Source organism: Terrapene carolina, unplaced genomic scaffold (genome assembly GCF_002925995.2).
Source record: "Terrapene carolina triunguis isolate 2854851 unplaced genomic scaffold, T_m_triunguis-2.0 Scaffold85, whole genome shotgun sequence".
Taxonomy (NCBI): Eukaryota; Metazoa; Chordata; order Testudines; family Emydidae; genus Terrapene; species Terrapene triunguis.
Window position 1 is genome coordinate 55,007,960 of NW_020664436.1, and position 18,664 is coordinate 55,026,623.

At 43.8% G+C, this 18,664-nt stretch overlaps 1 protein-coding gene across 2 annotated transcripts in view; it reads left to right on the plus strand.

The window, feature by feature from the left end:
• Positions 1 to 18,664, plus strand: part of ARHGAP18 (Rho GTPase activating protein 18) — a 92,248-nt gene that overhangs the window by 37,560 nt on the left and 36,024 nt on the right. For both annotated transcript variants that reach the window (XM_024210780.3, XM_024210781.3), the window contains exons 2-4: positions 4,886 to 5,085; positions 7,269 to 7,504; positions 10,068 to 10,143. In XM_024210780.3, coding sequence (XP_024066548.2) covers positions 4,886 to 5,085; positions 7,269 to 7,504; positions 10,068 to 10,143 — 512 coding nt within the window. The remainder of the gene's footprint in view (positions 1 to 4,885; positions 5,086 to 7,268; positions 7,505 to 10,067; positions 10,144 to 18,664) is intronic.

The following is an 18,664-nucleotide window of genomic DNA, read 5'->3' on the forward strand; positions in this document are numbered from 1 at the left end:
GAAGGAGGTTAATGGTAGGGTATCCCAAGGAATCGTACTAAGACTGTATTATTTAACACGTATTACTTATCTGGAAAATGAGGACAACAGCAGTGGTAAAATTTGCAGATGAAATTATTTAGGTCACCCATAGAGAAGCCTGCAAGGAAGTTAAGAGGGACCTAACAAAGCTAGCTGAGTGAACATTATGATGGCAGATGAAATTCAATATAGACAGCCCAGAACAGAATCAGGGGGAAATTTCTATCTACTGTATCAAGTCCTCAACTTTCCACAAACCCTTGGAGATATCCCATTCAAGAACTGACCCAGCATGTTCCTATTTTATCTTTGAAGATCTGGCTTCATTACAGCATAAAGTGATTTGGCTGTTACATTCATTCTGAATGTCTTAGTTGGAAATATCTGGATATTTCTCCCATTAAGGCAATGAAAAAAAATAGTAGTGATGCTTTTGATTTTTTTTTTTTAATTTAAATTTACATATGGGAGATAAAGTTCATACTCATCTCTTAATGCAATCAGAAAGCAGAGATTTACATATCCAGATGCTATCTAGCTGGTTCATTAGAGGCAAACAGTACTTCCCACTGAACTCAGCTGCAGCCAGTCAGAATGAACACATTACTCATATAATTCACTAAGCAAACTTCATGTTTTGAGGAGATAAACAACAGAAATTTAGTGATTTGTAGCAGTTATTTTCAGCCAGTCCTTAAGCCAAAAATTTAGTTTTATATAATAGCAGAAATTTTACTACTCGAACGTTTTTATGGAGAAACAGATGTTGCTTTGTGACAGAGAAACCCAGTCTTCAAAACGAGCAGCGTGTCTTGTATAACCTCTCCCCCCACGATACACTGTCAGAATGGGATATATTTATAAAATAACTTGATTCTGTCCATTTTAGGGCTTGTCAACACTGCAGGTTACTGTGCAGCAAGCCAGGGTGTGAATCTACAGCGCACCAGGTTGCTGTGCAGCAAAGTCCATGTGGACGCTGTTAGCGCTCACAGGAAGTCCCAGAGTGTGGCTTGGCACTATTTGAAAATGTCCACATAGGATGTTACTGCATGGCAAGCTGGTGTTTGGCAAGCCCATAGTTTCTAAGCACCTCACAATCTTTAATGTGTTTATCCTCAACACTGAGGTAGGAAAGTACTGTTATCCCAATTTTACAGGCAGATAACCGGGGCACAGAGAGACAGTGGACTCATCCTCACTGCAGCGTTAGCTCGAATTATCTACACTGGTTAACTCCTCTTGAGTTAGGCTAGTTCGAGTGTGAGTAACCACACTGCAAAACGCCACTCGGGCTGCCCACAGTGATTGGAATAGTGGCATAGTGTAGCCAAGTCCCCACTTCATTGCTAGCTCCAGCATCAGCAGCACTCGCAGTTTAACCCACATCCACTGATGGGCCAGCTCGCTCACAGTTTAAAAAGCCATTTAACTTGAGCTAGTGATTTGTGTGTGCAGAGGAGAGTCCGGTTAGAGGCAATATTCAAGTTATGCCACAAGCTAACACTGCAAGGTCACACTAAGTCTGTGGCAGAGCAGAGGCTTGAGCCCAGATCTCCAAAGTCCTAGACTAGCGCACTAATTACCAGTCCATCTTTCCTCTGTGATTGGTCGCTCAGGGTCCAGTTCAAAGGAAGCACTATGTTTATGGAAATAACTGTTCAGTATGGCAGACAACTAACTGAAGTTTCCAGATCACAGGCCCTGGTTCTAATGGGGTATTTCAATCACCCTGACATCTGCTGGGAGAGCAATACAGCAATGCACAGACAACCCAGGAAGTTTTTGGAGAGTGTTGGGGACAACTTCCTGATACAAGTGCTGGAGGAACCAACTAGGAGCCGTGCTCCTCTTGACCTGCTGCTTACAAACAGGGAAGAATTGGTAGGGGAAGTAGAAGTGGGTGGCAATCTAGGCAGCAGTGACCATGAGATGGTTGAGTTCAGGATCCTCACAAAAGGAAGAAAGGAGAGTAGCAAAATAAAGACCCTGGACTTCAGAAAAGCAGACTTAGACTCCCTTAGGGAACTGATGGGCAGGATCCCCTGGGAGGTTAATATGAGGGGGAAAGGAGTCCAGGAGAGCTGGCTATATTTTAAAGAAGCCTTATTGAGGACGCAGGAACAAGCCATCCCAATGTGCAGAAAGAATAGCAAATATGGCAGGCAACCAGCTTGGCTTAACAGTGAAATCTTCGGTAAGCTTAAACTCAAAAAGGAAGCTTAAAAGAAGTGGAAATTTGGACAGATGACAAGGGAGGAGTATAAAAATATTGCTAGAGCATGCAGGGGTGTAATCAGGAAGGCCAAGGCACAATTGGAATTGCAGCTAGCGAGGGATGTGAAGGGTAACAAGAAGGATTTCTACAGGTATGTTAGCAACAAGAAGATGGTCAGGGAAAGTGTGGGACCCTTACTGAATGGGGGAGGCAATCTAGTGACAGGTGATGTGAAAAAAGCTGAAGTACTCAATGCTTTTTTTGCCTCTGTCTTCACAGACAAGGTCAGCTCCGAGACTGCTTCACTGGGCAACACAATATGGGGAGGTGGTGAGCAGCCCTTAGTGGTGAAAGAACAGGTTACGGACTACTTAGAAAAGCTGGACATGCACAAGTCTATGGGTCCAGATCTAATGCATCCAAGGGTGCTGAGGGAGTTGGCTGATGTGATTGCAGAGCCATTGGCCATTATCTTTGAAAATTCATGGCAATCGGGGGGAGGACCCGGATGATTGGAAAAGACTACTATAGTGTCCATCTTTAAAAAAGGGAAGAAAGAGAACCCAGGGAACTACAGACCGGTCAGCCTCACTTCAGTCCCCGGCAAAATCATGGAGCAGGTTCTCAAGGAAACCATTTTGAAGCACTTGGAGGAGAGAAAGGTGATCAGGAATATTCAACATGGATTCACCAAGGGCAAGTCATGGTGACCAACCTGATTGCCTTCTATGATGAGATAACTGGCTCTGTGGATATGGGGAAAGTGGTGGATGTGATATATCTTGACTTTAGCAAAGCTTTTGATGCGGTCTCCCACAGTATTCTTGCCAGCATGTTAAAGAAGTATGGATTGGATGAATGGACTATAAGGTGGATAGAAAGCTGGCTAGATCATCAGGCTCAATGGGTAGTGATCAACAGCTCAATGTCTAGTTGGCAGCCGGTATCAAGCAGTATCATGGGGCTGGTTTTGTTCAACATCTTTATTAATGATCTGGATGATGGAATGGATTGCACCCTCAGCAAGTTTGCAGATGACACTAAGCTGGGGGGAGAGGTAGATATGCTGGAGGGTAGGGATAGGGTCCAGAGTGACCTAGATGAATTGGAGGATTGGGCCAAAAGAAATCTGATGAGGTTCAACAACAACAAGTGCAGAGTCCTGCACTTAGGAAGGAAGAATCCCATGCACTGCTACAGGCTGGGGACCGACTGGCTAAGCAGCAGTTCTGCCGAAAAGGACCTGGGGATTACAGTGGACGAGAAGCTGGATATGAGTCAGCAGTGTGCCCTTGTTGCCAAGAAGGCCAATGGCATATTGGGCTGTATTAGTAAGAGCATTGCCAACAGATCGAGGGAAGTGATTATTCCCCTGTATTTGGCACTGGTGAGGCCACACCTGGAGTATTGTGTCCAGTTTTGGTCCCCCCCACTACAGAAGGGATGTGGACAAATTGGAGAGAGTCCAGCGGAGGGCAACGGAAATGATTAGGGAGCAGGGGCACGTGACTTATGAGGAGAGGCTGAGGGAACTGGGATTGTTTAGTCTGCAGAAGAGAAGAATGAGGGGGGATTTGATAGCAGACTTCAACTACCTGAAGTGGGGTTCCAAAGAGGATGGATCTCGGCTGTTCTCAGTGGTGGCAGATGACAGAACAAGCAGCACTGGTCTTAAGTTGCAGTGGGGGAGGTCTAGGTTGGATATTAGGAAACACTATTTCACTAGGAGGGTGGTGAAGCACTGGAATGGGTTACCTAGGGAGGTGGTGGAATCTCCATCCTTAGAGGTGTTTAAGGCCTGGCTCGACAGGGGGCTCACTGGCATGATTTAGTTGGGGTTGGTCCTGCTTTGAGCAGGGGATTGGACTAGATGACCTCCTGAGGTCTTTTCCAACCCTAATATTCTATGACTAGCATGTTTTTTTTGGATGGGAAAACCTGGCTTAGTATACTTTGTCAGTAGCAAAATTGATGTTTTAGGTTATTCATAAATTTCAACATGTATTAATGTAAAAACTCCCCTCCCTCTCAGCCAGAACAATTGTATTAGGCCATGAACCTTGCCTCTTCTGAATGTTATTGAGGACAAGTAGTCAATATCTTCATCAGTAGGAGCTGCATAGGTAATGCCTTATCCACAATTTGAATACCAAGCACGTCCTCATTTAATTATCAAGCAGCTTGGGAATTTGCTCATATTTTAGAAGTTTATCTTTATATGCAGACACTCATGGACAGAGATGTAATTCATAGCAGAGCTGGAGAAGAAATGATTGCTAGTTACTGGAAAAACATCTCCTGTTATTGAACATCAGTGGAGCTAAATTTGGGATATTGTTAAAACTAGTGAAACTTTTAATAAAACTCAGATTAATTTCAGTAAACTTGGAATCCATTCTCTCCTCCCTCCCCCCAATACTTGGCCTCCATGAAAATGCTCTAGTGGGCTTCCAGATTTAGAAGATGTGCATAGTGAAGATGTTAATTTAAAACATACCAGACAAAGTGTAATTAGTGTCTTCTTGTTCATTTCAGTGTTAAGTTTGCTTTTATATCTTTGTCAGTTAATACTATCTGTATTGATATCACTATATCTTGCACTCTGAATTATTTACTGAAGATTAATTTGTTTGTGTATTCTTATAGCCGCAGATCTGGCCAGTATACAATGAACCATGACAACTCTAAGAAGTCCACAGAGAGGCCACAAATGGACCGCTCAAGTTCCCAGGATTCCTTGGATGAGTTGTCTATGGATGACTATTGGAAAGAACTTGAAAACATCCATGAAACCAGCAAAAATAATCATAGAGAGCAAGAAGTGGTTGTGGTGAAAGAGCCTGATGGTAACATTTTGGTGAACGATTATTTTAGTGGTCCCTGATTTTGAGACACCTTAGGATTTATTTTCAGAGGGGCTGAGGACCTAACAACTCCAAATGAGTCAATAGGAGCTACCCAGCACTTCTACAAATCAGGCCTTGGGTGCCTTAAATTGGACACCCAAAAAATGAGGTACCCAAAATTAGTGGCTGCTTTAAAAAAAAAAAAAAAAATCTGTCCTTAGAGCATTATGCCAGAGGAGATAAAATACCAGTTTTATTTTCCTTAAAAGGTATTTCGAGATGTTCTTTATTTTCAAATTATACTAGTTTAAGCTTTATAGACAGTTTTATATTCTTGTATTTAAGAAGAAAAGGATTTGTTAATACAATTAGTAATTACAGTAGGTCAGATAAAATTGCATAATGGGCATACAATCTCATGCTTCAGAAAAGAAGCCAACCACTGACTGCCTGGGTTTAAGAAGCAACAACTCCTACAATTGTGACATGGTATAATCTATGATGGGGGTTTTAGACCTTCCTGTGAAAAATCAGGTACCAGTTCCTGTCGGAGACAGGATTATGGACGAGGTGGACTGATCCAATATGGCAACCGCCAACTTTTCCGATAAAGATCCAAAGTCCTGAATACCAGAATGTAAAAGTAATGTAAATGTAAAGTAAGGATTTATTTTCAACAGTATGGTGTGTGCTTCCCCTGAAGATACAAAATTGTTAGGAACCCCCCCCCCCCCCCAAATCTGGAAAATAGTAAATTAAAGTTTTGGGATGGGATTTTCAATGATGATCAATGAGTTAAGAGCACAAGTCTCATAGACTTTCAGGGGGCCTCGTGCTCATACTAGCTCCCTTAGGCACTTTTACCTGAGGGTGGGATTTCAGAAGAAGGTAACAAACTATGCTACAGATACCTTGTTTCTAGTCCTTACTCCAAATTCTGAACTTCCTGCTTGGGGAAAACTCCAAGTCAATGGGGAGTTTTGGCAGAGTAAGAAGTTCAGGCTATGGCCCCAGTGCAGTAACAAATTCGTAAAACAGACTCTACCGCTGTTCAGTGAGAGCTCTACTCTTTCACTTGTCCATGAATACAAAGATGCTCACCAGGGTTTAAGAGAAACTAGGTACAATGAATAACAATATTGAAGAGTATGTGCCAGATTCATATCTCAGATAAACTGATGTCAATCCAGGGCTACTCCATTGACTTAACTGAGATGAGAAACCAGCTCTGTATACTTAATGACCATTTAAAAACTTGAGGGCAACATCAAAGGTCAGTACAATCCACTCCACATCAGTACAGGGTTTGGTAGCAATTTTTAAACAAGCACCATTATGTAAAAATGTGTTTGAAGAGTATAGGTTATATTACACTCTTGGTCAATTGCAATAATTAACATATGCCTTCTGCCTTTCTGCAATGAACGGTCAATAAAAGACACATTATCAGCTAGAAACAACAAAGCAGTGATCATCATCTTGCTGGATATCCAGTATAGATTAGAGACGGCATCAGTAGAGATAATTAATTAAAAATTGCATTAAAATCGCCTATTAGATTGAATCACCCCTGATCAAATTGAACTAGATCACACTAGTGAAAAACTATAGGAATTAATGTACTAAAAAAACAACAAGGCAAACAAATTTAAGTTAATGGTATAAAAAGATTGAGCACTGAACTATAAATAAAGTGGTGCTGATTAAAGGCTTTCAAGCTTCCTCCCACCCACCCCCTCCACTGGAATAGGGACAGTTGTCAAAGAAACAGATCTTTACTGCTTAGTTAGAAGTTGAAACAGTGAAGAGCAGTAAGGGTCATGTTTGTAAATGGCTTATGAAGGATTAATTCATAAAATTAATAAGCATGTTACGAGATAGATCGTTATAAACACCTCCGCAGAAGGTGCTATAGACTGTTATAAACCACCTGTTGACTTGTCAGACTCTATCATAATCTACAGTTAATCACCTATTAACTGTTTAGACACCATAAGCGTCCCCTTAATATAATGTGTGACCATGCTAAGAATTGCTCTCCCCTTGCAGATCCTCCTGGACCTTTTCCTGTAGGTTCACACAGACTACACTGTGTGACTTTAACCCACTGTGCTCAGCTACAGAGCTCAGACTCAAAATCTAGCATTCCTGTCCTTTGATTTTTCTCTTCTCTCCTGGCACAGAGGGAGAATTGGAAGAAGAGTGGTTAAAGGAAGCTGGGCTGTCAAACCTTTTTGGTGAGAGCACAGGAGATTCCCTAGACAGCATGGTGTTTCTGTCCACATTGACGCGAACTCAGACAGCAGCAGTACAAAAGCGAGTGGAGACTGTCTCACAAACCCTGAGGAAAAAAAACAAGCCGTACCAGGTTCCTGACGTCAGAGATATCTTCAGGCAACAAAGTGATTCAAAGGAAAAAGTAAGCTCCTTAGTGTGGTTTGACTTTGTTCTGCTCTGCTAAAACACTGGCTGGCCTTTTCAGAAGGGTTCAGTACTGGCCTAACTCTGCTCCCTAAAGTCAATAGCAAAACTCCCATTGACTTCAGTGGCAGCAAAGTTAGGTCAATGCTGAATACTTTTAGCACACAGAGTGGAGTTTTCAAAAGCAAATATTAAACATAAAAAGGAAGAGCTATTCTTCCCTACACAGGAGTAAGCCACACATGGGAAAAGAAACTTGGATTCAGTTTAGGGAGTTGCCTGGTAATTTTTCTGTTGAGAGGGTTGGGGTTTGACCTCTTCTCCCCTCCAGCCCGCCAAAGCAGCAGCTAGGTCTTCAGCTGGGAGAAGACACTGATCTGATGGTGGCGCAGGGCCATCACATGGAGGCCTTGTTCCTTGACATTTGCTTTGTGGCCACTTGCCCTCATTTTTGTTCCTGAGCATTGTACTTCAAGTGGTGGCAGCGAGGTGGAGAAACTGAGACCAGTTGATTTCCCCCCCCACCACTTGACTCATCCCTTCTAACACCCTGGAACTAAAATTCTCCAGAGGAAGTTTGTAAGATACATGCTGCAGAGACAGAACTTCCCCTTCACCAAGATCAAGCTCCCCTCTGCATATGGATGGCGAGGGGAATATGGGACTTGGGACACTTAATTCTGCAAAACATTCTGGGGCCCATTTTGTATGAAACAGGTTATACCAAAAAGTGAAGTTGTGTTCTTCTGTTATACATTGTTACACTGTTACTTTGCAGAGGTGGGATAAAATGCAGTTTAGAGCAGTGTCATTTCACTCTTAACTGTGTTAATTCAGCATGAAAAAGGACATTCAAGTTCTTGTATTCAAGCCATAAATTATGCAGCACAAACAAGTACCTGTAATCCTGCAGCATGTACCAAACAGAAGGGTCTAAATAGGAAAAAAAAAAAAATCTTCCTACTACTGTCCCTTCCATGTCACAAAACAGGAGTGAAGCCACTCTGCCGCTGATACTCCAACCTAATACAGCTTCTGCCTATCTTCTGTATCCCTCCTCTACCAACGGTAAAGAGGTAGGACAGGAAAAAAGCTAGAGTCATGGATCCTTCCATGACATCCTTTCCTGCCATGTCCTCAAAGAGCAGCTGTGTGACTTCACTGAGAGTCCTCCTAGGCTCTTCGTGCACTGGGATTGCATATACCCTTCAAAAGCCCCCCGCCTCCTGCTCCGTCCCACCCCAGGGCCGTGGAACAGCAGTAGTTTTGGCGCTCTCTGCACCCACAGAGGTGGGAGTAGGATTTGCCTTTCAGGATCTGGGATTTTAAAACAAAATGAGCCTGACTTGCTTTTTCACCAAAGTTTTGCAAAGTTTTTCACTCTTATTCTCCCCAACTCTTGGGCTGTACAGCACTTATCTAAAATGCCAGGCAAGAGCCAGATCACTTAGCATCTAGTTAACATTCTGGGCTGTGCAGGGAGTTAATGAAACTTTAATATGGAAATAAGAAACTATATGGACCATGAGTATAAAGATTTCCTGGCAAATTCTGAATACTGTATCCATAATAATCTTGGACATAAACAAGCAATGGAACTTCAGAAGTCTAGTTTGTTTACAAATTCAGGGCTGGATTGTAGTTGGCCCTGCAAGGCTTCACTATGGGAGCAAAAATGGCCTTTGTCCTCCCTCCCTCTTGTCCCTTTGTGGAATGGACCAGCCATACTGTTGCTGGGAATGCAAACAGTATGCACAGCTAACATTGCTAGCCTCCCCCCCACTAGGACTGGGATGACAGCAGGGCCAGAGCTGTCCTGGACCCATCAAATCACAGGAGGGAGCGCATGCTACATTCTGCACCAGGGTGACAGTGCTTCTGCTGCAGCTTGCACTTTGGGGCTGAATCAATCAGAATTCCTCCTGGGAGCTCCCACTGAAATAATATAATAACTAATTTCTATATAGTGCTTTTCACCTGTACATCTCAAAGCACTTTACAAAGGAGGTCAGCGTCATATGCCTCTTTTACAGATAAAGAAACTGAGCCACCTTGAGGTTAAAGTGACTTGCTGAAGGTCATACAGCAGGCCAGTGGCAGAGCCAGGAATTGAACTCAGGTCTCCTGAGTCCCAGTTCTGTGCCTATATTATATATATATATATATATATAATCTCCCTTCTACATCGCTGCCAGTGCAGACTGTGGCTTTAATTCAAATTCTAGCCTTTCCCATTCATTTTGCATATTATGGTGGAGCAGTAGTGACATCAGAACTAAGTTTGTGTCTAATTGTGTTTTTGGTTGAGGGACTTAATTTCTTGTGTCCCATGTCTGTGATTAAGAGCTCCTATCAAACACCCCAGTCCCATAACTGACAGTCCATGGGTGGACTGCTGCACCCCCATGGAGTCCCATTGACTTCAGAGGGGCTCTCCTGGGTTGCAAGTCTACCCACACACAAGATCAGGGCCAAAGGAGTTACTTACATTCTGTCATTTGCTGTAATAAGCTATTGGTATTTGAGCTTAGAGATGGCTTGGTTTCTTTTTGCTTTTTTAGGTCTCTGGTGAGAGTGAGCCCTCATCTGTGACAGCAAGAGAGACTAAAAATGAAGCTCAAGATGAAGTGAAAGATGGTAATGCTGAGCAGCTTCTCTGCTCTTTTTTTCTGTTCTGTAGTGTCTTAGCTTCACGGCATACTGAAGAACAGGTCCACGTTTTTGGTAACATTTCAGAGGAAAAAAAAGCCACTGGATAAACTGTGTGAATGTAGCTGTGGCCCACATCTTTCCAAGTTTGTAACATTTTAAAATGTATTTATGGATGGTGTCCTTTGAAAAGTCTGGTAAATCTTGTGATGATTTTACAGCAGAACAGTTTGATAAAGGTCCACTCTAATGGCTCATTCTTAGCTCTTCATTTTTATCCCTTTGGTTGTCTCTCTTTTTTGCACTTTCAACACAAGAAACAAGAGCTGTGGATAAGCTCATCAGTAAAGAGGAGAGAGCAAAAGTAAAAGAACTAAGAAAAATGTAAGGATTTGCTATATATTTAGGGCTCAAAGTGAGAGAAAATATCAGTGTTTAATTAGTTGACTATATTCATGGAGAAAACAGAAAGTAGGGGGAGTTCTCTGCCTTTAGGGGTAGGTTCTGCCCTGCCCTGTCCAGTTGAACAACAGGGTGAGGTACAGAGAGAGGGCATAAAGACCAGCCCACACAGGGACAGGGCCTAATTGCAGCCCTTTGATGAAATTTTGGCCTCCCGAAAATCAATGGCAAAACTCCCACTGATTTCAGTGAATCCAGATTTCACCCCTTGTGCTTGACAGTAGCTCTCCAGCCCCCTGTAGTAAGGGGTTGTGGCTGGATTGCATCACCTATGTCTCCTGGAGCTCCTGTTGGGGCTATGCAGCTGCTCACCACTTGCAGCAGTACCCTGGACCATAAAGGTACAATCAAGTCATAGTTCCAGCCACTGAAGTCCTGAATTTGGCCTAAATACTTCTATTATTTTTCTAGAGACTTACTCTTTCCTTTAAAAAAAACACAAGGAGAGCATCTAGATCGGGATGGGGAAACTTTTTGGTCCAAGGGCCACATCTGGGTGGGGAAATTGCATGCAGGGCCAGGGCAGGGTGTTGGGGTGCGGGAGGGAGTGTGGGGCATGGGAGGGGGAGTGGTGTGCAGGAAGGGGCTCAGGGCAAGGGGTTGGGGCAGAGGAGGGTTGCAGGGTATATGAGGGGGCTCAGAGAAGGGGGTTGGGGTGGAGGAGGGGTGCGGAGTGCAGGAGCGGGCTCAGGGCAGGGGTGCAGAATGCAGGAGGGGGCTCAGGGCAGGGGGTTGGGGTGCAGGAGGGGTGTGGGCTGCAGCAGGGGGCTCAGGGCAGGGGGTTGGGGTGCAGGAGGGGTGAGTGATGCAGCAGCGGGCACAGGACAAGGAGTTGGGGTGCGGGGTGAAGAAGGGGTCGAGCTCCGGCCCAGCGCTGCTTACCTGGAGCTCCCTGCCTGCCTGCCCTGACCCCGCGCTGCTCCCGGAAGCAGCCGGCACCACGTCCCTGTGGCCCCTGGGGGAAGGGAGGCAGAGGGCTCCTTGCGCTGCACTTGCCTGTGGGTACCTCTCCCAAAGCTCCCATTGGCCGCGGTTTCCTGTTCCCGGCCAATGGGAGCTGCGGGGGGCGGTGCCTGGAGGCGAGGGCAGCGCATGGAGTCCTTTGCCCCCCCACACCAGGGGCCACAGGGATGTGGTGCCGGCCGCTTCTGGGAGCAGCGCAGGGCCCGCGCCGCCACTGGGGTGGCAATCCTGTGGGCCGGATCCAAAGCCCTGATGGGCCGGATGTGGCCCGTGGGCTGTAGTTTGCCCACCCCCGATCTAGATATTATGCTGGATGCTTTGTAGATACATAGACAGGAAGACTGATTAACCACCTCCAAATTTTAGAATGTGTATCCAAAGTGTTCTGGAGAAATAGCTAACAGAGGGATAAATACAGGAAAGATGAATAACAAAACATAAACAATGTAAAGAGAGAGAGAGGGAGAGGTAGAAATGAGCCCCACACAATTCTTGTGTTTCCAGAAGCATTATTAATCTTACCCTCTCCTGCTCTCAGCAAACCTTTCGCTGGTAAAAACTGTGAACGACTGGGAGAGCTGCCAAAATGCTGGGTCAGCACAAGGGAAGGAAGAGAAGCCTGGTGCTTGTGTCAATAAACTACACTAAAATTTGGGGCTGGAAAATTACCAAGCAATTATTGCAGTGTTTTATCACATCTGGTGCATTTTTCCAGTGGCCCCGATGAACCCTTTAGAAATGGGAAGTTCTGAAAGGCAAATTCCATATGTTAGCTCTCCCCAGCACAGATTGCGATGGGCCAGGCAAATGCAGCCTACTTACATCCTAATACACTTCTGCTTTTGCCAACATGCCAAAGTGGGCTCCGTTTGTGAGATTAGAACAAGAAGAAAATCAGTTCATTTTTGCAGGAAAGCCATCCAACTTGAGCTGCATTAAAAACTGCTGCACCTGTTTCAGGGCTGTGCCATGATCCCTTTCTTCAAGAATAATGAGCTAATTGGTGTTATGTAAACAGTGATTGGCTTTAAAGGCAATAAATAAACATTGTCTGGGGTTTCAAAGACACCAAATACCTATGAAATCTAAATCCAGAGGCATTATTGTAAAGTTAAAATGCTTTTACCAGTTTTACCTGAAAAATGCACTAGTATCATTTGTTATAATAGATTTTTACTTTTTTTAGAAATTTAAATCATAGTGATGCCTCTGTTTTCTACGTCCCACATTTTTAAACTTGGTAATGGATGTGAAATCTATGGTTTGTCATATTCTGAAAGCGATGATTGCTCCTAGTTAGGTATCTGAAGTGTCCATTTCTCAAGAGCGTTTGACTAGAGTGCCAAATTGAGGATGGTGATAATATATAATACCTTGCTCTTTTTATCAGCAGATCTCAAAGTGTTTTACAGAGGTGTTCATAGGATCTCTAGCCCCATTTTATAGAAGGGAATATGAGACACGATCACGAGCAGGCCAGTAGCAGATCTGGGACTAGAACTGAGGTCTCTTGTGTCCAATGCTCTGTCCACTAGGCCACACTGCCTAGTGCTGCTATTCATAATTATACTGAAAATTCCATGGAGCATGTGAACTCGGATTCCTTGAGCCTGTTCCCACTCCCTTTTTTCCTCTACCCTAACCTAAACTCTTCCTTGGTTGAACAGATGTCAGGAAATAATGTGAAAGGGTCCCCATTGTTCACATTTTTTGTTTTTTCCTGACTGGCCCAATCCAGGAGGGACAGTTCAATCTAGTCAATTAGTTCTAGTATGTTTAGTATCCATGGGGAGGTTCATTTATTTGGATTTCTTGAAACCTCTATCTCCATGGCTTTTGTGTGTATATCTACAAAACAAACAAAAATAAAATCCAAAGGACACTCATTGAGCTGCCAAACATCATTTACCAGGCTACCTGCTTTATGCCTAACAGAAATTATAATAATCTCACATATTTAACCATCCCCAACCCTCACTCCTTTATCAAAAGCCCTAACAAAAAATCACAGCATGCCCTGAAGGTAAATAGATGCAGTGCTCTTTAGATGATCATGTAAAGGAGCTCAGTTAAGAGTTAAGGATAGTGAGACATGTGCTACTTCCTCAGGAAAAGATATGCTAAGAAAAAAAAAAATGGAGAACTCACCACTCAGAGTAGCAACAGCCAGAGACAAAATGACTAATGTGGGGCTGCAGCTGGTTGTCTCTTCCAGATTAAAGGGCCAGCTTCCAGGGTAAGCATGCTGAGTAAGATGCTTTTAGAAGGGTAAACCCCAAAGCATAATGATCAGGCAGTTAGAAAACAGATGTTGCTAAGGGACTTTCATCTAAGACCTGGAGGGACAAGGGCTTAGTTGAAAGACACTCTGAAATTTCCAGAATTGGGGCCAGATCCTCAGCTGGTGTAAATTGGCATAAACAGCCTCTGGGAATATGGCCTTGGGGTGTCTCGTGCCTGATCCAACACTCACTGACATATCTATTGGCTTTAAAGGGAGTTAGACTGGGTCCTATGCAAGCTGGGCATGTCTTTTTCTTGTTTTCTGATTACGCAAATTCCCACATCCCTTGTGTACATCAGTTGACTCCTTTGCTTGACCTTTACCATCACTTAACCAAAAGAAACCTACAAGCGCTTTTCCCGCCACTGTCCCATCACCAGCTTCTGCCCTTCTTTACTGGAGGACTGTTAGCCTGAGAACCTCCTCTGAGTATGATTGCAGTGCTAGCACATAGGGGGTAGATATGATACATGGATGTAACCTATATAGGTCAAAAACAACTCCAGTTGGAAACTAATATGCAGACAGCACAGACTGTGGACCAGTGTCATAGTGTGCTCCCTCTGGGCCCATTCATGGTCGCCCTGCAAGCCCACTGTGTTGGCTGTGTCAACACAAAGGGGCTACAAAGCAGCCCCCCCAGGGTATATTCCCAGGTGAAGAATGCCCCACCCCCACTCCACAGGTGCCCCTGGGGCAGGAGGTGTTTCAGGGCAGGCAAGAGGTGGGGCATGGATTGGGGTGGGAGGGGCATGCTCCTGTGCCACTCCTATTTCCTGGCTTCTTTAAAGCTCACAGAGACCATTAAAACTGGGGGGAAATTCACGGCAGGTTTGAGGGTGAAACTGGCTTTGAGGACACCAAAATCATGGCGATGCAAGGCACCTCCCTCAGGCTCTGCACCAGCCCTAGCCTCAGGGTAAGGGGGGATTCAGCCCTCTGTGACACATGTCCACTGTGAGACACTTGAGGCCAGCAGCATTTATAAACTCTTCCTGGCTGGCCCCAGGAATGTGGATGTCAGTCAGGAAAGAATGAGGCATGGTTGGGAGTGGGAGAGAATGGTTCTCCTTAAATGGAGAATGCCCCATGCATCTGTCCAGGAAGGAGCAAGGAGGCCCACAAAATGCCCTAGTGATTCCTAAAAGTCCCTAATCCCCCTTTCAGCACTGAGGTGGAAGAGGGGGAATGATGGAAATGTGAGAGATGTTTGTTTGCTAGTTTCAGCTTAATGCACACGTTAGTACAACATTTGTTTCCCAAACTTTTCATAAATATAGTCTACTGTATTGGAGCCTGTTCTGCTCCCATAGGAGACTGTGGCCAAACTCCCATTGTCTTCAATGGAAGCAGGATCAGGCTCCAAACATTCCGTGTAGTAGTTTTCCTATTCCAAATTGAGAGAAAAATCACCCAAAACAAGGTCTATTTCTGCCTCAGTTACATAAGTCATTGAAGTCAGTGGCAGTAGTACCCTTGTAACTGAAGGAAGAATTGAATCTCCTTAAAGGTAACTTAAAGGACGAAATGGAGATGTGTCCTTATTTGCTTCTTTATGGTATATAAATAAGGCCTGAAACATTTTTCAAAAGTTTTTCTTCCTGCCTTTTTTTAGATGTTAGAAATAAATGACTGTGCTGCCCGAAAGACTCTCTATTTGGAGAGCTAGTGAAACAATGACAGTCTAAAACTGTCTGTTCGTTTGTGTGTATAAATTCAATGACCAATTAGCATTTTTGAGGAAGAACATGTTAATTAAAGATTAAACCACTCCACCCCGCCAATAAAAATGTGAGACCTAACAGTTACATAAGTCAGAGTATACAGTATACATCCTCTGGGACATCCACTATGTTCTCCAGGAAAGACCAGATTTAACCTTTCTGATGTTCCCATGATTTTTTTTTAAACACAAGCCTTCTGTATACATCACAGGGAAGCAAAATGACGATGCAGGCCCAGTTTTAAAACACACCTTTTGCACGTCCCCTTTAATATCCAGTATTGACTTTTTTTTTTTTGTATCACACTCACTTTTCTGTCATACGAAACTTTGACCACAACTGGCAAATTGACAGCACAGCAAATCTACTTCCTCTTACAGCTGTTTCCTAGTTAATAAACACAAAGCAGTAGGATCAGGACTGCACAGACATCAAACCCCCAAATAAGAACAGCAGCATTTCCACAGGTCTTTGAAGCTTGTATATCATTACAAAGCCATCAGTACCCAAAAAACAAAAACAAAACAAAAAACAAATCCAAAACTTCCTTCTAAACAGAGGGCTAAAACAGGAACTACTGCATTACTTTTTGTTAGCAACAGTTCTGTTCCAAGCTGATATGGGGCAAAAGATGCATGGATCAGACAAGCCACAATAACCACAACATCCTGATAAAAATAATAATAGAGGAATAAGAACCCTATTTCCCCTTTTACCATTTAAAAAATCAGTTTAATGTATTAAACACTGGGGCCAAATATATCTGTGGTGTAATCCAACTGAAGTCAGTAGACTTGATGCAGGGCTGAATTTGGCCCTAAAAGTGTTGCGATTCTAAGACATTTTATATAGCTTTTCTGAAATCAGCAGCTCCAATTTCAGCTTCAGCTTGAGCCTTCACATCTGCTCAGTGAAGCCTTTGAGGTTCTAACACAGTTCAGGCTGAAGCTACTCTGAAGAGACAAACTGGTCATATAAGTATATTTTACAATTCTTTTATTCTACTTCTCGTAGCTTTACACTCAGTTGTAAGTAGAATAAAAGCATACTGCCCCCAATCAAAACTGTTCCTCTCTTTGGAGCTGCTTCTGTCTCTGCTGAATGGACCTTAAAGTCCTAACCGAGTGCTAGACATTATGGCTTACTCTGAAACTGATGCTGCTGGTTTCACAACTTGAAGATCTTAAGGCCAGCCCTTCCGTGTGAAGAACTCCAAGGGTATGGCCCTGGTTGGGGCAGTTTGCATGGGATGGTCTCAACTCCAAGCACTCCACAAATAGTTTTACTTTAAATATAGACGTTTCAAACCAGTATGGGCCAATTTTTTTTAATAAAATGAAACGTTTTATTTTGTGACTTATTCTTTCCCACACCGTTTGGGTTTGCAGTGTTGGGAGACAGCAGCACTGCTTAAGCCCTTCAGTGGGCCAGGGAGAGCAGAGAATAGCTGGAGTGCAGCAGCATTTCACTTGCACCTTCTCCCTTACCCAGCCTATCCCCACCATAGCCCTTACACTAGGGTCAGTGAGAGTGAAGTAGTATAGGGAAGTTGCTCAGGATGAGGCTATTTCCTAGGGGCCATGGCTTGCCCCTTTTGGGGTAAGAAATTCAGAGTGTGTGTGTTTTAGGAGAGTAGTAAATATGGAAATCTTATTCTTATGCCTACTGTATGCCAGTACCTTTTCAACACTGTACCTTATCTTAAGACATCTGAGACATCTGAGAATTGGCACCCCTAAATTTCCCACAGTGGTGAAAACAAAGCATCTGTTGGGTGTTTCATTACACAACAGCTAGTCTGTACAAACACATGCTCTTATTATGGTTTCCCTCATCCTTCCGTCCCACTTCCCATTCCATTGTTTTTCACACTCACTTGCAGCATCTTGTCTTTAAACAGATTGTGAGCTTTTGGGGGCAGGGACCAGAGGATGACATCCTGGCCCCATTGAAGTCACTGAGAATTTTGCCTTGATGTCAGTGGAGCCAGGGTGTCTTCCAGTGTGCTTGTACAGAACCTCACACAATGGGACCAAAATCCCGATGGGGAGCTTTGCGGGGATACCAGGTTACAAATAACAACGGTGGTGGTGATGTCAGAAAGTTCACCTAGTCAGAGCCCTTGACTGATTGGGTTGTCTTTGAAACTTCGTGATAAGATAAAATTGTTTTGTGTATTGACTGGAATTTTTCTTTTACAGAATAGAATATTTAAAATTATTTTTTCCCCTTGAAAACACTTTGTACCCTTCTCTTGTCTCCTGATACTAGTGACACATTGGTAATGAAAAACACCTGGTAATTACCTATAAAAGCAGGATGTTTCTAGGTTAAATGGTAAAAGAACTGCCTCTATTTAAAAAACAAAACAAAAAAAAGAATTATTATTCTAAATCATTTGTTCAGTGCCCAGTTCCTTCTTGAGGGCAACAAGAAAAGAGAAGTGGTGCCACCATTACGTGCTCCCACTCTTCTCTGCTCACCTCTTCCTCACAGAAGCGTCTCTGTAGCGGCTTTGAGAGCTTCAGGCTCTACATGATAGGAAGGGGATAAGAATGTTAGGACTCAGTCATGCTTTATTGGATTCCCACACCCACACCTGCACTCCCATCCCACACACCAGTTTCAGACCTACAGGACAAAGAACTGGTGTTCAGGACTGCCCCGCGAAGCTTGGCTGCTGAAGGACTTGTGCAGTTAATGGTCGCAGGGCACCAGAGGAAGAGAGGAGAATGGGAAGCAGATCTGAGGCAAGGAACTTCTGAGCAGAAGCTGCTTGGTTCTGGCAGATCCCAGGAATCTCTGGTTTATTTGGGATAGAATGCTTTGTCTTTTCCATGAGGGATAAGGAGTGGGTAAACTCTGCCCCTTGGCAGAATTATTCCATGGCAACTCCATGAGATGAAAATTCTCAGCTGACATAACTCCAGTCATTGGAGTTACACCAGCAGAGATTTTGCCCCAAGAGTTTCCACCCCCTGCACAGGATTAACCTGTCTGGAGTCCTAAATATTTACTTTCATGCAAACCAGAGGAGGAGAGAGGCAATATTTGAAAGTGCTGATGACTTTTTTCC